The 25,100-nt window shown below is 32.0% G+C and overlaps 2 protein-coding genes across 2 annotated transcripts in view; one reads left to right on the top strand and one right to left on the bottom strand.

Moving 5' to 3' along the window:
* Positions 1 to 8,021: 8,021 nt before the first annotated feature.
* On the top strand, positions 8,022 to 13,065 carry LOC120354116. Its single transcript, XM_039440392.1, has 2 exons — positions 8,022 to 8,819; positions 12,838 to 13,065. The coding sequence occupies exons 1-2, from the start codon at positions 8,022 to 8,024 to the stop codon at positions 13,063 to 13,065; spliced, it is 1,026 nt and encodes a 341-aa protein (XP_039296326.1).
* Positions 13,066 to 15,865: 2,800 nt separating this feature from the next.
* The window catches only part of LOC111046922 (pumilio homolog 2), a 608,126-nt gene continuing 598,891 nt past the window's right edge, over positions 15,866 to 25,100 (bottom strand). Inside the window, exon 22 of the mRNA XM_039440391.1 lies at positions 15,866 to 24,730. Within this exon, the coding sequence (XP_039296325.1) occupies positions 24,481 to 24,730 (250 nt within the window). The 3' untranslated portion in view covers positions 15,866 to 24,480. The remainder of the gene's footprint in view (positions 24,731 to 25,100) is intronic.

The following is a 25,100-nucleotide window of genomic DNA, read 5'->3' as shown; positions in this document are numbered from 1 at the left end:
TTTATGTTTGTATAATTTTACCTGTAGTACTTTTCAGATATTTTATATTATTTTTGTCATATTCATTCAATCTCAGCTGTTTTCCATGCATGAAATCAAGCCGATAAACAGCTGTTTGCAGAGAAAATAAACATATGATTCTCATTACAGCATACTCTAAACTGTAATGAAACCATTTTTTTTCTTTACAGTCGAGTATGTTTCCCCAGTTCCGAAATAAGAACAGCAAAACTACTACAAAAAACCACCTTCAGCGATCCAGGTGGAAGCTTTGTCAATTTCAACAAAATTCCTGATTCGGAATTTGTAAACTAGGTTATGTTTATAGAATGCATGTAGTCACTTCAACACAAGCATGTAATGCTTTCTATTTCTCAATTATTCTTCTTTAGATTATTATGACAAAAAATAGTGTACGTTACTTGGACGTGAATGTCTTTTGCAGTGCTCGAATGAAATTCTAGTCTTGGCTAACGCCTCAACTAGAAACATCAATCTCGCCTGCAAAAGGCCCCTTCCCATCCATGTGACGTAATAATGCTGTTTCCCGTATGTTCTGTGTTTGACCTGTGAATGGTTGATACTCATGCTATGAAAAATAGTAATGAAAGTGTTATTGCTTTTAGAGACATTCAATTTGTGAAGAAAAATTCCATCAACGATGCAACATCAACAGAGAATAGTTATTTTATATCTAGAGTGAAAAGTACGACTTTTTCTCCCTGTGGGAAAAAGTTTGAAGCCGAGGGCAGCAATTTTCCTGAGGGAGAAAAAGTATTTTTCGCTCGTGATGTACACAACATTTTTCCTCCATCTACATTTTTTTATAGAAACTGCAAATAAAATCATTCTAATAACTTACGTATTGGTGACAATGATTCCTAACAACATAACCTAAATCTAAAACCTAAAAACCGGTCGTCTGATTGGCATTGCCGATTGTGCTATCTATTGGCAAAAGTTGTAACAATTATATCAGCTGAGCAGCTACCAAAAATAGCTGACTCCAGATCACGCGGTTCAGATTTGAATTGCAGATCAAAAATATTTGTTGGCTGGTATTTTGAATAGAATAAAATATTTTAAAAATTGTATAAATTGTTATCGTCTACTAATATTAAGAATATAATAATTATCATACAAACATATTATATTTCATGAGTTAATCAAATTTCTGGTTGTGGTATTGAATTCAGTTGACTCAATGACAGACACCTCTATTATGCTTTCTCATCTGAGCTTAGACCTTCGAACCTATTACAATGTAAGTTTCAAAATAGAGATGCTCCCCATGTTATTTAAATGGAGTCACTTTTACTCCCTAGGGAGTCTGTAACTTTTGTTAATAACAGGTTTTGTTAATAATCTTCCCCGCAACCCCCTCGCCAAGAATTCCTACACGTGACAAAGTTATTAACTTTTTTTAATAACAAAACTAGCAGCCAAAAGAAAATATTATTAACTTATGTTGAAAACTTTTGTTTTAAACTCTGGTGTAAACGCATTATAATTTATTTACATCAGATCAGATGAAGACCATTATTTTAATCATCACACACATGTTTCAATTCAAATTTGAAGACAATTTTTACTTTCCTTGCCCTATTACCATAGGTATAAGGAAAGTATTGCTTTCCGAAAAAAATTAAGGTACCCCAATTACTATACGTTTACGTTTCAAGGTCCCCTGAGTCCGAAAAAGTGGTTTTTGCGTATTGGTCTGTATGTGTGTGTGTGTGTGTATGAGTGTATGTGCGTCTGTGTACACGATATCTCATCTCCCAGTTAACGGAATGACTTGAAATTTGGAACGTAAGGTCCTTACACTATAAGGATCCGACACGAACAATTTCGATCAAATACAATCCAAGATGGCGGCTAACGTGGCAAAAATGTTGTCAAAAACAGGGGTTTTCGCCATTTTCTCGAAAACGGCTCCAACGATTTTGATCAAATTCATACCTGAAATAGTCATTGATAAGCTACCTATATCAACTGCCACAAGTCCCATATCTGTAAAAATTTCAGGAGCTTCGCCCCATCTATGCAAAGTTTGATTTTAGATTCTCAATTATCAGCCTTCATATAAAATTAAAACAAAAAATTTCAAGTGGAAAAGATTGAGCATGATAATCTCTAGAATTAATGTTCAGTAACATTTTCATTTAAAATTGAAAATAAGCTTGAAATTCGAGAAAATGTGATTATTAAATTGCAAACTGTTGGTTCTATTAAATCATTCACTACGAAGAGATAGCAGACCTCGTGTGTCTCCAGTGTTATAGTCTAATCACCATCTGTCTCATATCTTTGAATAATAGACTTGGGATGCGCGAGAACACTAGCGTCAGGTGATCAATTTTCATAACAGCAAGGAAAGTTGTGTGAGTGCGCCACACCAGATTTTTTGCTTCTTATTCCGGTTGTTATATCATATGAATAGCCTCGTTGAATGAAACTATATGGAAGTCAATTATATTGATAATAAGATCTTGTTAATAACAAGGAATTTTCTGTTAGAAAGATGAGTTATTAACTTTTGTCAAGAGAAATTTTTGACGATTTAGTCAAGTTAATAACTTTTTGTTAATAACTCGTGTTATTAACTCCGGTTTAAACGCAGCTTAAGAGATATTTTCAAATTTATTAAAAGATCTTCGTTTTATAGTTGTTTTTAGAAATTTTATTGTAAATATTGTATTGTATTGATTGGAAATAACAGTAAACCATCAATTCAGTTTGTGAGGTTCTCGTTGAAATAGTTATTCATTTTTACAAATTTTACTGAATAAAACACGTTTCTCAAATCATTTAACATAGTAATCAAGTCAATTGTGGCACAAACTTGTTCTTACTTTTTTATTCATCTGATTGAAAGTTACCGTTTTAAATGGCGTTGAAAGATCATTTGAACCGAATTATAAATGAATATGAATAAGCTTGTCATATAGGTTTTTCTCTCGCTTTACTCCATTTTTCCAAATGCAGGATTCATCGTCAAACAAATTTGACGCCATCAGCAGTCTCTGGTATGGTTTTTGTCTTTATAATTTTCTAGAGATCTGTTCCATAATGCAGGCTTTTCATGAACCAGGTTTAAGTCTAAGTCTAGATGAAAAAACTTCACTCACATGGGCTACTTTTGAACAAATTGATTGACCGAGCGAAGTGAGGTCTAAGATTCAAGTCGACGGTTTGGCATTTCTCTTAATGTTTAAATGTTTGAATGTTTATATGTTGCGCATTTACGGCGAAACGCGGTAATAGATTTTCATGAAATTTGACATGTTCCTTTTTTGATTGCGCGTCGATGTATATACCGTACAAGGTTTTTGGAAATTTTGCATTTCAAAGATAATAATATAAAAGGAAAAAAGAGCCTCCTTCATATGCCAATATTAGAGTAAAAATCAGACTATAGAATAATTCATCAAAAATCAGCTGACAAGTGATTACACAGATGTGTGGAGAAGCCAGTCCATTGCTGTATTTCCATAAGGTTGTAACATATTGTAATTTGGATGGATAAATAAGAATCCTAGCTGAAATATTTATAGGTCTAAGTGAAGTAATTGGCTAATATCGCCAAAGAGATAATATCAGACGTCCTGGCTAAACTGTACAACAGCCTAAGAGGAATGGAAATAATTTTTTGCTAATATATAATATTATATAAAATATTGAAAATTGAGGTTAGGTATAAACATTTAGTGATCGGCGACCTAACGATCGACCGAGCCATGCAACGTAGAATCTGACCAAACACCTTGGCAGAAATTTATTGTGGCAAAACAGTATGCCGTATCCGTGTTATCGGATGGGCACGTTAAACTGTCGGTCCCGGCTGAAGTATGACAGTCGTAAGGCCCATTGACGGCTTAAATTATATATTCAGGCGGTGGGACCTTCCCGCAAGGGACTCCCCACCAACAAAAGCCATACGAATTTACTAGTATGCAATTTGAGGAACTAAAGGTCTCACGTGGCTAATTATAATGATGCATGAAACAAATAATAACATATAAAAAATTAAATAGCATGTAGAGAGCATATTTAAAAACCCAATAAAAATAATTAAATGTATTAAGGAAATAGGAGGTTACCAGGCGCATGAATACTGTAACAATTTGCATGCACCAATCACATAATAGCAATTGATAGGCGGCAATAGTGAGCCGATTCAAAAATATTTGTATATATTTCTACAAATAAATAGAGTTTGTATAAAATTGTTGTATAGTCTATGTTTTGGATATGGCCCGAAGGCAAAGAAATTATTATATATATAACATAAGTCATAGTTTAATATTTTGGCACGGTCTATTTGAGCCTTGAATGGCGGAGGACTAGAATATTCAAATTTTATGCAAATTTGAAAATCGGAAATGAGAATTGTAAAATTGAGAAAGGAGAACGACACTCGCCTGCCAAATGCCACCATGAGAGGTCACTAAAAATTATAGAGCGTAATACCTTGCTATATCTTGTAATAATTTAAAGTTAAATTGAATTACTAAATTTCTTATAAGACTTTGTGATGCTCTTATAAAGCAAAAGTCATTTTCATTTTTAAATAATTTTGTAACTCCTTGGAAGAGACGACTCCGGCTACAATAGTCCAGGACCACCAGGAGTTGGATCGACATCAGCAGCTCATAAGAAAATTTCGACACGTGAGTGAAAAATATTGAAATAGTGATAGGGCGCCCTCAGTGCTTCGAAATTACATAAGAATCAAAGCTAGCTTGTCGAAAGGGTTTTCTTATAAATTAAGAATTTGGTAAAAAATACTTGCGCAAGTAAATGTAGTATTAAAGGTATTTTATTGGAAAGTAATGAGTCAATCTACATATCAGAAGTTCTATAAATCAAAGAAGTATAAAATCTAGGCTGTTAATACACATTCATATGATCATTAATTTCTGCAATATAATTTGCGATAGTTTGTTGTAGCTCTGATTCACTAGATGAATTGCTCTATTTATTCCATCAGGTGCCGAATCTTGCACCCTGAGATAAAATATATATTCATTACAAAGAAATCTATTAGATACCATAGAATTTAATATATATATTTGGATTATTGGTTGTCAATTTATCAAGCTGATTTTAAGAAATCTATTTTAAATGGAATTGTCCAAGTCAACAATTATTAGCAAGCTGATATCGCAGCTACATGCAAATGGAAGCATATGATCATAAAATAAAAGCACATGGTAACGTTTCGTGCTGTAGAATTTAGAGAATAGTATTTAGCCTGTGATATTTTATTGATTTCGAATATTGTTCTATTTTTACATTATATATTTTTTATCGCTCTATATATTTTTTGCTCTGATTTATTTTTTGCAATATTTGTCAATATATGTATCAAATTGTTTATGGTGAGCGATTTATTTTTTATTCCTCAATACTATAGGATAAGTACCATATATATTTTTTTAATGAATTATCAGAATTATAGTGGAAGCTCATATCTGGGCCTATAAAGATTTTTATGAGACTGTATCCTATAAAAAACCACGACCTAATTTTTATAATTGTTGAAATATTTCATGCTCTACCGACTGATGCCAAGCAGGAGGCTAATCGTTATTTAACTATAAAAAATAACGTGACAAGGTCTATAGTTTCAATCAGGTACTTGTGGATGAGCATACTGCGTGAGGTCTACTGTTCACAGAACTACTAGTATTAATCTATGTCTAGATCTACACTCATGACAACTCTGGACACTGACCAATCTACAACACACACATTTTGAGGGGTGAACTACATATGAATGATAGATGTAGGGGCAGGGCAAGGCGAATAGAGAAAGGAACCTAACCTAACCTAACCTTTCTCTATTCGCCTTGGGGGCAGGGCCGTACCCTGGGGCTATTTGCCGTACCCTGTGTTCATCTCCATATTGTCAGGATACAAAGCCTATGCCAGCATATTTTCTAAAATTATTGTATAATTGAGGCATAAATCAAATGTACTCACGTCAAATTATGTAAAACTCATTTAATTATAGTTTTATTAAATTCTTATAGTATTATTTCGTATAATTTACCAATTTATTGTCAGAGTCATTCGTCAACTGCCTACCAATGTTTACTTACTACCTTATTTTCAATAATTAGGTTAGAGTGAATTGCGCCAAAATTGTTGACAAGCCTTATCTGTCAGCTGTTGATACTGCCGGCTACTGTGCTACTGTGATATCTCTATATTGTCTGTTTTCATTTTAAAACTAACTCAAGCTTGTTCATTTCTGCAACCCCTGTTTATTTTCTGTTTATCTGCTTTAATTTTATAGTCTTCCCGTTTAACGTAATTTTTTGTCATTTTCTGTGTTTTTCGAACCTCTGTGTCTGATTTAAATATTAAAACCGCGTGGAAAAATTCCCATTGGTGGACTTTTCCTTATTAGGCACAGGATTGGTTCTTGCCCAAATCACGTGGTTCTTCTTCTCAGAAGAAGACCAGGTGATTTCCGCTTTTTGGGAAGAAGAGACACTTGCCTTCTGAGAATCGAATTATCAGGACCCGTTTAATTTGTCCTATTAAAATTAATGTTTAAATGGTTTCTCTTCTTGTTAAATGTAATATATCCAGTGTGTTAAATGTGTAGCTCCTCTGTAGTCTTGTGCTCTTAAATTAAATTGGAAGGCAAGTTCAATTTGTATAAGCTTATTCCTGAGGAAGAATTGTGAAACTAAATCCTGGGTGACGCCATTCCACGCCAGATCTTCAAGTGAAATAAAATTATTAAGTGAATTGGGGCCCCACGATCGAGTTGGTGAGCGAAAAATACTTATTCTATCCAATCAGTGAATTGAGAAAGCTACAATTTTCTATCAATTAATTATTGTGAAAGAGTGCAGGACTATATCCTCCTATAATACCGTGTAACCCCTATTAAAATCCTAATTGCACTATATTACCAAGAACATTCATATTATTATCTCATATCAAGAACATTTATTACCAAATTTTGAAAACTCTATTATTCCAATTTGTCAATTATTTAATTAACTATTATTATTTGATTCTTAACGATTATAATTCATCAATAAATTTGCATAATTGTTAACCAGTTTCAGTAATTTCTCTAATTAGATCCTGCTCAGTTCGGTCTATGATTACCATATTGGTTTTCCTCTGTAGGAATTTATTTCAGGTATTGGAATATCAATATTGAATTTACTTGTTATTCATAAGAAATAAATTACATTCGCTGTGCTCGGGTTTGAATTGCCTGGAGATATTGGTAGGCTATCACGCCTGATTCTCAAGCAGTTTATATCAGAGTACGGCGGAAATATTATTTCTTGTGGAATTGTAGGATATTTTGGACGGGTGTAGGCAGCTCTGCCGGCTGATTTTTTTATCCAAATTACAGGTGTTAAGCGTCCAGAGGATCTTGCGAATCCACAAGATTGGCGCCCGAACACAAGACGGTGAAGGAGAGGGAGCTTATTTCATCTTAATAATCATAAATTTATTTCAGAGATCGACTTATCTACGCTTGAGAGGGAGCAGAAATATAAATATTTCTTTTCAGTGGAGTCGTGGGTCGCCTAGCCATCAATACTCTGTTCAATATTGTTGTTCAATTTTATTTCTTAATAATTATTGATCGAATTGAGCAGGTATTTTTTGTTGCACTAATGGGGGCTACACGGTGTTACTCTGATGTATTAATCCCTGAAATGAACAAGCTTGAGGTAGTCGATTTATTTATTAATTTGTGATTGTTCATACACTGGATATTATTTTGATTGTGTTGAATTTTATGTTGATCATTACGGTATATTATATTGTAGAGTATTATTGTATTCTAAAACGTATTATTGTCGCGATTTTGTCTTGCTTTGAAGTTGTGGGAATTAGTCAGCGGTATTAATTCTTCAGAACTACAAGATAATTTGCACTGACCTGATTCTGTTATTCCAATTTGCGCGCACCACTATCATTCACTCACTATTTTTCACTTATTGGATTTCGTCTACACTTCACTTTTTGGGAGAATCATGGCAAACCCCGCCACGGAACTGGATGGGTCTACCACATTGTTTACACCGGCAGATCCTGTCTCACCCGAAGCTTCTCCAAAACCGGCAACCAGCGCGACTTCAGTTGACTTTGAGCGCGGCATTCGAGAGCGTTTGTCATCGACTCAGCTAGAGGAAAGTCAGCCAATACTTAATTCGGTGCAATCATCACCAATCGCCAACGTCGATCGGCGCGAGGTAGATCGTCAAACGTCTTCCAATGATGTCGTTGCTGCTGAGTTGGAGACCAAACAGCCGCAGAGGCTGCCATATCTACCACCTGGGACAATCGAAACCATACTTGAAGTTTTCAAGACCACTGCTGCTGGAATAGAAAAGAAATTAGAAGAAACCGGCAATAGATTGGACAAGAAAATAGAAGAAACAAGTAATAGTTTGGACAAGAAAATAGAAGAAACCAGTAATAGATTGGACAAGAAAGTGGAAGAAATGACCGCAAACTTTTTGCAACTCAAAAGTAACGTTGAGGATTTACATCGAAAAATGGATGAAAAACAAATTGAAGCTAAGAATTATACAAATGAACAAATACAAACGGTGAGAAGTGAATTTGGTGAAAGAATTCTAAACCAACACCGGGAAAATACTGAAGCAAATGGTGAATTGGAGAGCAAGATTACCCAGGCCAATGCTAAGCTAGCTCAGAATGATGTGAGGTTAGGTGAATTGGAGGCTCAGCAAACAAATCACACGGCCCAAATAAACCAGCTGAGAGCAGATGTCACACAGAATTCAGCTGAAACTTTAAATCCCGAAGTAATTAAGAGATTGAAAACTCAGCTAGATCAAACTAAAGCCGAGTGTCTACAAATAAAGAATAGTTTGGCTAACGTTTCTGGTGGTAATAATCATAATACTGGACAAATCTTGTCATCTTTACCAATATTTGATGATACTGAGTGCACCATTCAACCACGGGCATTCATTCAGCATTTGCAGGCTATTGATTCCGTTACTACTATACCATGGATTACGTGGAGAATGCATCTTTTACTATGTCTACAGAAAGAACCACTGATACACTTCAGAAGTCGCATTACTGAATTCAACTCATTAAAGGATTTTATTGACAACTTCTTAGCTACTTTTTGGTCTTCTGCAAGACAGAGAAATTTATTGTCTCACATCATTACATGCAGATATGACAAGCAGAATACGGAGCTGTCCATGAGTGCCTTTTCAGCCCACATTCGCTATTTGAACAATCTGATGGATAATCCAATCGAGAATGGAAATTTGATCGAAATATTAATTGGGAAGTTACCTTATTCCATTCAGACGGCATTAAGCTCGCAAAGTTTTGAATCCTATGACAAGTTTGAGGCTTGTTTGAGTCGAGTACAGAGTGTAGACGATAAATTTGGTTCACGGAATTTCAAAACAAACAATCAGAAAGATGAGAGGTTAGGTGTTGTCGTGAATGAAGTTGAAACTCCTCATCGTAATTATAATCGAGGCAGTCAACCGAGTCGACCTCAAAATAATAGCCGTGGATTTGGAGATAATCATCGGAGAAATTATAATGAGGGAAGTTCATTTATTCCAAATAAATCAGTCGACTCAACTACAACTCCAGAACAAAACATAAACAGAAGCGATGATGTCACTCAACCGCAGCCATCTTTATCAACAACCAGTTCGTCGCCCAACCAACAATCTCAGTCCAACAAAAAGCAGTTCCATTCTAATAATCAGAAGGGAAATAATTCTCAGCGTCGTAATAACAATAATTGACAACCAGTTTCGACTGTCTCTGGCATCAATCATCATAAAAACGAGACAGTCAGAAAAAAAGTTATTCCGATCGTAGGAGTAACCGACCGTGAGGTGCTGCAGTCTGGCGGAAAAAATTCACACTGCTCCACATCGCACCAGCTGCTCCGGCTCCACATCGGTCCAGCTGCTTCACATCGCACCAGCTGCTCCACATCGCATCGTTGGATCTTCACATTATCATCACAGCACCCACAACTCAAAGCAAGTTGTCTATTTATTGTATTATATTGTTTATTATTGTAATATAAAGATTTGCTCACTGGCAAGTTAAGCCTACCCGCAATTACAACTAAATTTGAAATTAATTCTAAAATATAAAGTAAAGTTATTTTGAATTATCCAGACAAAAAAAAAAAAAAATTATATAAAATAATTTGGAAAAATTAGCTTATTAACTTACTAAAAAAAAAAAAAAAAAAAAAAAAAAAAAAATTGAAGATAAAATAGAAAAATAGTCTGCTGTGATATTTATTAATAATTTTAGGTGTAGGATATTTTTGTGATTGAAAATCAACCATTAAATGGTCTTCATTATTATTAGTATTGTTTGTTTGAAATATTATTGTTGTTATCATTTGTGCTGTTGCATTATACATGCACTATTAACTATTAATTATCATTTGGTGATAAAATTATCTTGAATATTATATTTGTAGCATGAAAGCTCACTATAGATTAGAATTCTTAATTTATATGTTATTATTGTTATTAACTTAATGAAATTATTGTAATCACATAAATGTGATTAGTATTTTGAAAAAAAAATATGATGCATCAGAAATCTAAAACATGCATTCAGCAACTAATTTATAGGAAAATTTGAATATTATGTTACTTATTGTATTTTTGTATAGAAATGTTGAGAAATGAAGGGAATTTTGGAATCAAGCTTTAAAAATAGACAGGGTAGAAATTTTGATTGAACAAGTGGAGACTAGTTAAATGTATTGAATCACAGAGAGATATTATCAATCTTTGTAAGCTGGCATACTTGATGAAACTTGGTATAGTTATATTTTAACAGACCTGCAATATTGGATTAAAATTGTTATTAATGTTAAATTGTAAATTTTTGATAAAAATTGTTAATTGTTGGCATGGCCCTTTGATATTGTTATTTTGGCATCTTCTATGCACTCTATGCAGGTCTATTTCACTCATGCACCTCTGCTCTTTATTCTGTGAGGAGTGATGGGGGGCTTGTGCACCCATCCTCTCACCGTAGGGATTTTTTGGATTCTGTGCATGTGGTATTATCCCACCTCTGTACTTCCTTTGTAAGTCTGACTGGGCAAAAATCCCGGGACCTTAGTTTGTGGTTTCTGGCACCACTGCTGCGGCACAAAGCCATGCATATTTGTTGTAACATCATGCTTTTTTGTGCAGATTGTTGTTTGGCTGTGAATTTTTTGTGATAGACCCTAAGTCGTAGTTTTAAGTTAGCATATGTCATTGTACCCTTCTTGATTGAAATTAGAAAGCCTTTAATGGCCTAAAACCTTTCTAATTTGGGGGCTTTATGTCAGGATACAAAGCCTATGCCAGCATATTTTCTAAAATTATTGTATAATTGAGGCATAAATCAAATGTACTCACGTCAAATTATGTAAAACTCATTTAATTATAGTTTTATTAAATTCTTATAGTATTATTTCGTATAATTTACCAATTTATTGTCAGAGTCATTCGTCAACTGCCTACCAATGTTTACTTACTACCTTATTTTCAATAATTAGGTTAGAGTGAATTGCGCCAAAATTGTTGACAAGCCTTATCTGTCAGCTGTTGATACTGCCGGCTACTGTGCTACTGTGATATCTCTATATTGTCTGTTTTCATTTTAAAACTAACTCAAGCTTGTTCATTTCTGCAACCCCTGTTTATTTTCTGTTTATCTGCTTTAATTTTATAGTCTTCCCGTTTAACGTAATTTTTTGTCATTTTCTGTGTTTTTCGAACCTCTGTGTCTGATTTAAATATTAAAACCGCGTGGAAAAATTCCCATTGGTGGACTTTTCCTTATTAGGCACAGGATTGGTTCTTGCCCAAATCACGTGGTTCTTCTTCTCAGAAGAAGACCAGGTGATTTCCGCTTTTTGGGAAGAAGAGACACTTGCCTTCTGAGAATCGAATTATCAGGACCCGTTTAATTTGTCCTATTAAAATTAATGTTTAAATGGTTTCTCTTCTTGTTAAATGTAATATATCCAGTGTGTTAAATGTGTAGCTCCTCTGTAGTCTTGTGCTCTTAAATTAAATTGGAAGGCAAGTTCAATTTGTATAAGCTTATTCCTGAGGAAGAATTGTGAAACTAAATCCTGGGTGACGCCATTCCACGCCAGATCTTCAAGTGAAATAAAATTATTAAGTGAATTGGGGCCCCACGATCGAGTTGGTGAGCGAAAAATACTTATTCTATCCAATCAGTGAATTGAGAAAGCTACAATTTTCTATCAATTAATTATTGTGAAAGAGTGCAGGACTATATCCTCCTATAATACCGTGTAACCCCTATTAAAATCCTAATTGCACTATATTACCAAGAACATTCATATTATTATCTCATATCAAGAACATTTATTACCAAATTTTGAAAACTCTATTATTCCAATTTGTCAATTATTTAATTAACTATTATTATTTGATTCTTAACGATTATAATTCATCAATAAATTTGCATAATTGTTAACCAGTTTCAGTAATTTCTCTAATTAGATCCTGCTCAGTTCGGTCTATGATTACCATATTGGTTTTCCTCTGTAGGAATTTATTTCAGGTATTGGAATATCAATATTGAATTTACTTGTTATTCATAAGAAATAAATTACATTCGCTGTGCTCGGGTTTGAATTGCCTGGAGATATTGGTAGGCTATCACGCCTGATTCTCAAGCAGTTTATATCAGAGTACGGCGGAAATATTATTTCTTGTGGAATTGTAGGATATTTTGGACGGGTGTAGGCAGCTCTGCCGGCTGATTTTTTTATCCAAATTACAGGTGTTAAGCGTCCAGAGGCTCTTGCGAATCCACAATATGTACAATGCCCTCCTACCTGCCGGACTGCGAAACAGCCGGAGAACCGGCGAAGTAGAGAATGAGTGCCTCCGTCTGATTTTCTCGCCGGATCCGGTTTTCGCCGGCCGGCTGAAGTGTGTCCTTCTCCATGACTTCCTGTGCATTTTGAACTTCACACGGAAAAAAACCGTTCGTGTGTCTCCGGCCTAAAATATCTCATTTATAAGTTTTATAAACTAAATCAAATAGCTGATGTGATAACAATGAAAAAGATTTATTGACCAAACGTAGTGAGGTCAATGTTTTAACTATGATTTTCTTTTGTCTGTCTCTATGTAACGCAATTACGGCCAAACGCGTTGATAGAATTCTATGAGATTTGGCAGAAATATTCCTTTTTTAACTGCGCGTCGATGTATACACAAGGTTTTTTGAAATTTTGCATTTTAAGGATAATATGAAAAGAAAAAGAATTCCTCCATACTCCGATATCACTTTATATATCCTCTACTCTGAAGATAGGATTAATCAGATTATAGAATTAATCATAATCAAACAGCTGACAAGTGATTACACAGATGTCTGGAGAAGCCAGTCTATTTCTCAAAAACACTTCGCTTAAATGGGCTACTTTTGTACAAATTAATAAAATCAATATAAAAACCTTCAAGTACCCTTAAGTTTTTGATAATAAAGGGTACTGCAAGGTTTTTATTAATCAGTCTATTTATATATTTCTATAAAGTCTATAGTTTCAATCAAAGATAGGTATGCATCTTTGGCAAAACAGGGTTTTTCGCGATTTTCTCGAAAACGGCTCCAACGATTTTGATCAAATTTATACCTAAAATAGTCATTGATAAGCTCTAGCAACTGCCACAAGTCCCATATCTGTAAAAATCTCAGGAGCTCCGCCCCATCTATGCAAAGTTTGATTTTAGATTCCCAATTATCAGGCTTCAGATACAATTTTTAAAAGAATTCCGAGTGGAAAAGATTGAGCATGAAAATCTCTACAATGTCCAGTAAAATTTTCACCTAAAATTGAAAATAAGCTCGAAATTCGAGAAAATGTGATTATTCAATTGCAAACTGTTGGCAACTGTTGATTCTATTAAATATTCACTATGAAGAGATAGCAGACCTCGTGTGTCTCCAGTGTTATTGTCTTGTCACCAGCTGGCTTAGATCTTTGAATAGTAGACTTGAGATGCGCGTGCAGACTAGCGTCAGGTGATCAATTTTCATAACTGCAAGGAAAGTTGTGTGAGTGCGCCACACCAGATTTTTCAATATGGAATTGAGATGTGAGGCTGCTTTTGATATCTATAAGGACAACAAATTATTTACCTAACAGAGCTGCAATATGCAAGCCCAGATTGTATCCTAGTAGACTTGTAAGTAATTACTTTCATGGCAAATAAATGATTTTGAATTCGATTTCTGAGAAGAATAAAAATTAATACACATTGTTTACTATGTTGAAGTATCTCTGTTTTATTGGAAATACTTCATGTTTTTCTCACAATGAAAATCATTACAATTTGTACAACCATATACAATGTTTTATTATATATAATGTATTATCCATAATAATTATAGTTAATAACGTTTCATCTTGCTGAGTATAAATTATGTTTATTACCATATCATGCAAAGAAAAAAAATTGTACAATTTTCATCATAACATTATTAAATCCTAATATTGTTACTTTTTAAAAATTATTTAACCTCTCTGCATATCTAGGAATACAATAATGATAATAATAATAATAATATGACAATAATAATGAATAATATAAAAGACGTACATATTAATGAGATTATGATAATAGTAATAATAATAATAATTAGGGAAAGTGTAAAAAATGTAATTAGAACCTAATAAAAAATAATAGTCAAATATTAGAAAGTATAATCCTGACATTACAATGACGACATATGAAATATGTTATTATCGGAGTATTACAAATAGGAAAGTAGCTATGTATCATGCTGATTAGCGATTAATGAAAACTGTTTGTAATGAAAAAGTATTATGAGGGTTTTTCATATTATTAATGAATGCGTTCAGTTCGCTAGAAGTTGACTTTCCACCTAGAAAGTTTGTATATGTACCGGCAGTTTTTTTAAGTTAATTGAAATGTGAACAATATTGAAGCAAATAATTATGATTGAAAAATGTATATATTTATGGGCTACCAAGCAATAAAAATTGGAACAAAGTAATTTTTAAGCCAGAGATGCAAGTAAACAGTGACAAGCAAGCTATTAATAGAAAAGCAAAGTGATATGTAAATAAGTAAACTGTAAATAAGAGACGTCCAGTGTTGAATGTAGTGAGCTATATAAATAAATTAAACAATGTTCAGAATATTTCATTTGCAAATGAATTTGAAGCAAAACAATGCAAATGAACCTCATATAATATAACCAGATCAAAATTTGTTAATTTATTTTGAAATTATATTTGTAAATATGAATTTTCAATGCTCTAATTAAGAGGTTGCATTAATTATTTTAATCATGTACTCAACACACGCTGAGAAGAAAACTAACAAAAATTAGATTTGAACAAACATTATTTTTTATTTATAAAAAGAATAAAATTAATTGACAAAAATGTGGGATATACATGTCGCAAATGAAGGCACGATATGCTACTTTACATTATTTTACACAAAAACGTTACAAATCGCACATTATTCTACAAGAAATTGATATACATTCAGTTTTTAAGCTATATATAATATATTAATAACGTTGTGAGATAATAGTTTACTCAGTGTTCATACCGAAAGTATTGAAATGAGTAATTAGTCTGGATTAGTCGGTCATATTTGGAACAAGAGAGCATAAGATTAACTTGAATAAATACGGTAATATAAATTGAAATTTCAACATTTAATTGAATGAATATCTTCATCATTTTATGCTGGCATGATAGTTATATAACTAAAATAGGAAGAGGGATATTCTAATTTGATCATAATTTTAAATAAAATCAAAATTCATCAAATAATCTTTACTCAAATATTGAAAACTTGGAATAGGTACTGAAAAAGTGTCAACGATGTTTTTACACGCTCTCAATGAAAATATTAATTTGAAACTCAAAAGTGAAACAAGAACAACTATAAGTCAAGTTAATTAAGAAATATTTATCTGTTTATATACATAATATTACAAAACTAAGCGAGTAAAAAAAACATTTTTTCAGCAGGAATGCCTCCACTATATCTCCAGTAGAAGTATTTTTTCAAGTTTCATTTTTATAAAAAATAATTATTGAACAAATAAAAAACAATTCTTACAAGTTTTCGTTACAAAAATAACTTTCAAACTATGTCTGTTTACACAAACTGTTGCTTAATTACACTAGATCTATTTCAATAATATGTACAGTTATTTATAATTCTCGCAAATTCAATTTACACAATCATTAATCATGTCCACCATTTTAGCAAAAATGTTCAATTAAAGTAAAAACCGTTAACGCAAAAACTGTACACCGAATTATTAAAAAATTTGTTCAATATTTTCATATTTATAAACGAGTAGTACGTTTTGCTAAGAGCAATACGGTAGAAAAATGTTTACTTTCGTCTTTATTATTAAAAGATTAAGTTACTCGAGTAGTAAAAAGCAAATTTCAATTCTTGGTAAATTTTAGAATTATTGTGAAACTACCATCTATTTATTTTCATTTGTACAATAAGTCAGTTCATTTTATATTACACTAGAATGTTTTCAAATACATAAGTAGTAGCAATACCTTATACAAAAACGATATTACAATAATATTCTTATTTTCATATGAGGTTTGTTTTTCAAGGGACTGTAGGTTCTATAAAGTCGTGATATTTTAAACTCCTATACAACTATGCTATATACCAATTTACAAGTCTAGTACCGTATTTAGTTGAGAGGTTCGATAATCAATTTAATTGATATTCATACTCGAGCCATAATAGATGTCATTATTTTGATGGTATGAAAAGTGTAACTGGGATTGGATGAATACATGTTAAACATTTTCTCTCTTGTTCTCAATCTATAACACATAACCTAATCCAGACCTTAATACAAAGAAAAAATACTAAAACTAGAACTTCACTACATAAGAAATCTTATCAAGACTATAAAATAAAAATTCATGACTTATCAATTCACATAGATTTCTTTTCTAATTATTGATGAATGGAAGTGAGAGATAATAATTGTTTTGAATAAGAAGGTAGTGGGAGAAACAGGAATGGTTGAAAAAAGATGAATAAAATTCATTAAAGATAAGAAATTATCAAATGCTAGATTTCAAAACTGAATACAATATTTTGGACATGTAAAATCCAAATTTTACTGATAACAGAGAAACTCTCTACTTTGTAACTGAAAAAAAGAATGATCAAAAGTTACTGTGAAGCAATGATACAATTTAACTGTAAATCTACCATAAAACTGATTAAGATACCGATTTGAATTGATTGGGAAAATAAAACTAGCTGGATAAGAACCTGTTGACTCACATGTTTGATGCAGTACTTCGTAGGAAATAACTAGACAAGAGTACGTGCAATTGTGTAAGGATCAATTTAATTACAAAATATTTATTTTAGAGCACAAATAAAACAGGCAAATAAAATATGATAAATATATTGAAAAACGTCACTTTGCAAAACGTTTCGAGAAATTATATTTTTGTTGAAAAGTATAATACTATCTTGTTTGGAACTTTTCAACACTACGTTACTTCAGATTAGTAGTAACCCTATATAATGAATAAAAGTTGAAAGCCTATAAGTTGAGAAAATATGGAAAAATATTATCCATTTAGACAAATCAATGAATGATAAAGGTAACCAGGAGGTTTATTTAATTTCTAGCTGATATTTTCAAAAATTGGAGAACAGAATTTCATGATATAATCATAAGATTATGGAAGAGTCTAATGAAACGGATAAAGTATATAGTTTATTCCCAGTTTTGGGCTAAGTTTCAACAGTTTGTTTTAGTAAAAAAACGAGTGCTCGAATAATACCTAGCTCGAAGAACTTAGTTTCTTGAAAGAAACAACAAAAACTTATTTCTTGAAACCAGTATAAAAAAGCATAGAAAAACGGTTTAATTGAAACAAATTTCCACACTCCATTAACATTAGCTTCACACTTTTTTACATCAGTCTTGCCTAAAATTCATTTAGATTGTAAATTTTACTCTGCCTGGTTGCTTCCAAAATTGAAAATAATTATAATTTTCTCAAAACACGTTCGTGTTTCAAATGCTAAAACCGTGATGGAAAAAATCGAATCACTAGAACCAGCAAATAATTTGAAAGTAATGATATTGAAGTTTTTGGATGGTTTGTGTACATGCATAAGACATGGACATAAGCGAAAATAAACAAGTATCTGAATGTTGAAAAAAATAAAAAATCAAGTCCATAAAATATTAAGAGGAACATCTTTTATAAAATAGTGGTGATATTCTGTAGAAGACCTCCAATAAAATTTTTAAAAAATGTTGGAAGTCGTTGTTACTAAAGTAAAATAAAGAAAAGCAAAAACGTTTTACATCATTTTATTATGAGCTTATTATTTAGAGTAAAAATACAAAAGGAAAATAAACAGAATGAATATTACAATAACTGTAATAAATTATTTGATAAACAAAATCATAATTTACTTATTGGCGTTTCTTTTCTTTCTTACAGTGAAACAATTTTCATCATATTATACATTTTTAGGAATATTATTATCACCAAAAATAATTCACCCATAATTTATGAAAATTACAAACTGCACTTCAATAGTAGTTCAATGATATAAAAAAATTCAATGTTGTCAAAATTTACAAATCTACAATGAATTCCTGGAGCTCGCAGTTAAATTTACACGGACTTTCAGATAAGAAAATAAATCCTTGATCCTATTTTATTTACAGAGGAGAGACGATAGAATAATATTATTTATAGAATAAATTCATAGTATGAATACACAAAAAATTAATCTTCAAAGCATCAAGCACGGTTTGTTTACAAGTTTAACAATATTTTGTTTCCACCCGACCTTTTTTAATTACAAAAAATTGTACAGAACAAATTTTCGAATATATTATTTCTTACAGAGAATATTACACATGCATGTACACTATCAATTTTATAAATCACATAAAAAACCAGAGTGGATCAGTGTATATAGTATATGCGACCTTGAAATATATAATATAGGTGTAGATGGATTACCAGAAAAATACATAGCACTAGGATTTTTCAGTCTACTGGAACATACAGGAACAGAATATGTGTTTGAGATCAAATTTATCATTTCTCAAAATTCCTGACAAATTTCTATCAAATTTTCCCCATTCAGTTGAGAAATTTCGAATACTGTTCCTTCAGTTTGAATAGAATAATCAATCAACTCTGCTGTGAATAATAATCAATCCAAACAGTGACCACATAACTTTGTATCAAACAAATTTTCTAAATACAATTATACTTCTACCATTATACTATTATTTACATGCAGTCAAAGAAAGTTATGTATACTTTACATTACAGTTACGAAATACAACATCGATATTTATAAGTATTTATAATATTATTATGTAAGGTTGGGTTTATGTATAATATTTCTTCAACTTGATACACAGTAAAAAGTGCTATTTATATTCACCACAATAATAGTCTAAATTTCCTTTAAAATACAATCATTTATTTTATACAAGACAAACTTTTAACTGTTTTACTCTACTTGATAGGTTACGACAATACTAGGTTTCATCTTAATTCAAATTCAATTCAGACACAATCCTCGAATACAAAAGGAAAGTATAATAATGGGGAAAATGTTAATTATATTCAGCATTAAATTCAATAACATGATACTGTGATTAGTTTGAGTGTAAGAATACGATCCAAATAATTTGATCAAACATTGATAACAATATTACTGAAGTTAGTTATAGTTAGTTTTAGAGAAATGGGCGAACCTTTAGACATATTTCATTGTACTTGTAAAATACTAATTCCTACGCGTTTATTATAAAATACAGTGTGATTATCAAGATATTTTTATGAACAATGATTATCGTGGTAGTTTCATCAATAATTATTGTGAAACAGTATTTCTCAAACTTTCTTAGAATATAGGTAGTGTATAGTTAATGAATAATATTTTATGGAAAAATAATTAATTAATTGAAAGGCGTTATTTTTTGGAGTCTTTGTGTTTGATCGATTACAGCCATTACATAATTTTCATGATTCAATAGAACATCTATTGAAACGAGCACTAGAAGTTGAAAGATCAAGAAAAAAAACTTTGATAGAATATACAACAAATAAAATTCAAGATTTTCCGCCGGTCAAGAGAAAAAGGATTGTTATCCAGATTCAGCAGGAAAGTACTTGAGGGATGGATACAGTACATCAGAAAATAGTTTGGAAAAATTAGGGATTCGAGAAAATTTTGAAGATAAAATAAATTAGTAGAATAAACCATCAGCAAACGCCAAACTTTTCAATGGAAACAGTACCGTGAAGCTCATTCTTCTCTGACCTACTGAGTTTTATCAATAGATTAATTTTATTAACTACTAGTGTCCTATACAACTACTATCGAATGGGCGGTGTAGTGAGTTAATAGTTAATGAGTTAATAGTCTTAGTGCAATAGATTTAATAGTTAACTATTTAGATCAGTTACAATACAGTAGCTAGTTATAATAATGCCGACTCAGCTTTATGAATCATCACCAAAAATATTCCTGCAGTAGCATAATTTTACACTAATATTGATATCATTACATATATATAGTAATTTTCCTAAACATTAACCATTGTTCAAAGTTTTTTTAGTTATTCAAAGTGTTGGTAATTGAAATTTGTCGAAAATCTAAAATTTGAGCAACAGTCTGGTGCACTAAGGTTTATTATTTAAATTCATCTATGATTTAAATTCGGGACTGGATCAATGTGTGGTAAAACTTTGAAGTGATAACAGCTAAGGGCATGCGAGAAAGTGAGACCCATTCAAACACAAACAGAGATACTACTCGAAAATATTTGCATATTCTCATGTGCTTTCAACACTAACACAAACACACAACACACACACACACACGCGCTTAAATTTAGGTTTCCAAATCATTTTGCAAAAATGTTTTAGAAATGATAGAAAATTCAGGGGATAGTTGAGTGTTTATATTTTAAATGATCTTAATCTAATATGAAACTGAATTGATTATTAAGATTGAATTGGTCCATTCCACTACTTATGTGAGTGAATACTATACAAAAATTTCACTTCATTTGCGGCCTGATTTAGATACACTTTGTATCATTCTTCAATACAAAATACAAGGAAAAATGATGCATTATTTTTTTCTGATAGCTCACTCATGTGAAGAGGGAAATTTGAGAATAAGTAGAAAATTGTTAACTTATAGTATGCTTATATTATTTATATTGATGCGAAGTGATTGACTGACATTTGGAATTCACCAAAATGTTTTCGAAAACAAATAATAGTCTGAAAGTGATGTTATTTTGAGCCATCTAGATGCTGTATGGTATTAGCTTGATACTGGCATCTCTTAGCAGATCTTCATCTCACCCTATATTGCGATAAAAATCATGCCATTTGTGGGGCAAACATTTTTTATCAAGATGATGCCTATTTTTGCCTCTAAATCCGATTTAGAAAGGTGGGAAAGGTCTGGTTTCAAAGTTGAATTTCTGAATCAATCTAGTTTACAACATTTGAAGCGATTTCAGCCCCTTTTAAAATAATTAATGAAAAATTTGTCACGATCGATAAAATTGATGTTAGACTGGGGAGGGGGGGACACCATCTTAACCTAATAATCAACTAAGCAAGGTCTTTGTGATACACCTAATATAACAAGACATTTGTATTAATTTCGATTTTCAGTGTAGGGTCGTGCACTATATTCATAATTACACAGATTATACTGTAGTAGTAAAATTGATAAAAAATACTTCTATCCTCTAATTGTTAATCAATAATATACAGAAATAACAGTTATTTTTCAATATTCACACATATTTGTTTTACCAATACATTACAATTATCTGTATATTTTTGAATTAGTTTTAATTCAGTATTGTTAGCAATATAAAAAAACACCTACTGTAATTTTTAATAATATTTCATACTTTTATCATACAATTAAAAGCAATAATTGGTCCAGTTATTAATCAAGTAGAAAATTAAATTCTATCGCTCAAGTGTTCTTAAATTTATAATAATATTTTTTTACAGAATACTAATCATATAGCAATGATAAAAAGAGTATGTTAAGATTGATGGATAGTAATTTTAGCCTGTACAACAAAGTAAGAAAGGTTTTTGACAAGTTCAACCCGGAAAAATACAGTATTATCTTACAATAAATTTTGTCCGAAATTGATTCTATTTTCAAGATATCAAAAAACAATTAATTTTGATAGGAGTATTCTTGACTACTTTGCCTTACAGAATACTCAATTTCATTGCTTACTTGCAGAGGGTTAAATGAGCATCTCATATCAGAAATTACAAGTAGTACTCCAATGGAAGATGCCTTAACTTTACAATGATTATGAATGTAGAACTTACCGATTTCTATCCTAATAAAACTTCCATCTTTATGACTGATACTTTTTGCACCCAGGACTCAGAAACATTCTTGATGTTTGGGCACATTTCGTACTAGTGTTGTACGTATTCAACAATAATTGACGATAATTTCAAGAAATATGACGAAGAAAGAAAACGCTCAAAAACTAACTCATAGCTAAACTAAAAAAACCAAATAATACAATACAAGCGAATGCACTCTTACAGTCTCTAACGATAAACATAACAATCGCTCTACTGGAATATTAATTAAATCAAAATTATAAACAAGCAATTCTACAACACTACAAAAAAGTCTAGAAATCGACCAGCTTGTAAGAAAACTAAAAAAAGAAATCCTTCACTTAAATAATATTATGTGCTAATGAACAAGATACAACTTGCAGAGGAAATACGAGAAAAAATCTTAAGCCGTTAACGTACAAAAAACTTAAAATTAATATGAACAGCTGTATTTATAACTATTAACGATTATAGTGAAATGATTACATTGATATTTAATTGTAACAAGAGGCGGGGCAAAGAATACACAAGCAATAATAAAATCATACCACCGACTACATTATTAATAATATTGATGAGACAATCAAATTGAATAAAATGTTGACAGGGTAAGGGAGCTCGCAAACACAACAATCAAATCAAATCTCAAAATTTTCAATAGTTTTTCATCAGAAAGTTCAAAAACTTCCAACACATTCCGATTGAAAATTCTCGAATTCTCTATTTTTCAACTAGCTTGAACAAGCTCAGAATTAGGGAAATCCACCCTTTTCCTAATAAAAAAACAGATTAAAAACTCTTACACTCAGTTTTTATATTCATAAATCATCAAGAATAAAATTCCCTTAACAACGCGTCGGTAAGATAAAATAACTAAAAAGTCCCATCCTCGTCTGCATTCTGCTTCTGCTTCTGCTTCTGAGGTCAATAATTACTGAAAAGTCTCTAACATTATCCTACAAGAAGATTATTTGCCTCAATGAAAAATTCTCCCATTGATTTTCAACATAAAAAAATTCCCATCAATTTAGAATGATTCAATCAAAACAATTCCTCCATAATTTGTAGTAAAAGTAATACCTACTTAGGTCAGAGACCTGCCCTAATTTTTAAGAAACGTACACATAAATTTTATAAAAATACTACGAGAGAATGTCCACAAATGAAATTAAATACTTGAGCCTTTCGAGCACAGTTTGATAAAAAATCTATTACACAAACATGTTATTCGAGAATTTTCAACCTTTACTAAAAAAAAAAACAAATAAAAATGATACATTCCGTAGTTTGTAAACAGCTGTGGCTCCCCTTTCGCCCCTCAACAACATTTCCACAGTGATAGCGGAGTTGATCAACAATCCCGTCCTGTTTTCAAGGATATCTCTTCAATCCCTCAAACTTATAAGGATCTTTCCTCAAGTAATCAAACCTATCCTCTCAAAGTTTCAAGCATTTATCTCTATCAACTACAAAGCAATCCTATCTTGTTTTCAATACTAACCAACCCTATCCTCTTCAAGCTTCAAAGATTTCTCCTCCTCAATCAATGAATTAAAAACCAACATTATCCTTCTAAAGTATCAAGGATGTTTAAGCATTCAATAAACTACAAATTAACCTTATCCTCTCAGATATTTCTAACTGCAATGCACACAACACCAGCTGAATCTTGTGTTAGTTGTAAGTGGACCAAGATGTAGAATTCTTTTAGCAATAGTTGAACCTCCCGTTTTACTTATCTAAGGAATTTTCTCCCTAGATTTCCTTATCTAGGGTGGGTATCCCTAAAACTAATTCTACAACAGGTGAAATTTGTTGTAGGAAGTAGAGTTCTTTCATCAGACGTTATTGGATACCCTCAAGATATCCCTCAATCACAAATTAAACAAGTTATTATCAGGGATATAGGAGGTCATGTTATTATCCACTTCAAGTTCCGATGATATTAACACAACAGCTGGATTTTGTTGTTGTAGAGTTGATTACATGACAACGCCGTTGCTAGGCGGTCCAATGGGCCCCAGGTCGGGAACGACGACGCTACTCGATGTTTTCATGAAGAACTTTTCGAGTTTGGCGATGATGTGCTTGCCGTAGGTGTACTTGCGCAGAGAGCCAAAGTGCGGCCGAATCTTGATCATGAGCGCCTTGCGTTGCGCCGCCTCGCAAACGTCCAACATCTTCTGCACCACGTAGTTGGCGTACTGGTCTTTCATCATGATGTGTAGCGCGCTGCAACACACAAGTCGACAAATTAGAATCGGAAAATTTTGAGGAACACCCTAATACAATGACAATATTCATTTATTTACCGTATTGCAGTCACAGAGCGTGCTGAAATCGATTAATAGACAATTCAACATCGATAAATACGGTCGAACACTCTGAGACGACGACACAATTCATTTATTTATCGTATTGCAGTCACAGAGAGTGCTTAAATCGAACAATAAACAATTCAAAATCGATAAATTTGGACATACACTCTGATTCAACTATACAATTTGTTCACTCATCAAATGTCAGTACTATTCACGGATTTGCAAAAACATTGGGCTTCAGAGATCTAAAGGTGCGTACAGACTTTCGTTCTGCTCCGCAA

Source organism: Nilaparvata lugens, chromosome 13 (genome assembly GCF_014356525.2).
Source record: "Nilaparvata lugens isolate BPH chromosome 13, ASM1435652v1, whole genome shotgun sequence".
NCBI lineage: Eukaryota > Metazoa > Arthropoda > Insecta > Hemiptera > Delphacidae > Nilaparvata > Nilaparvata lugens.
This window is presented reverse-complemented; position numbering and strand designations above follow the sequence as displayed.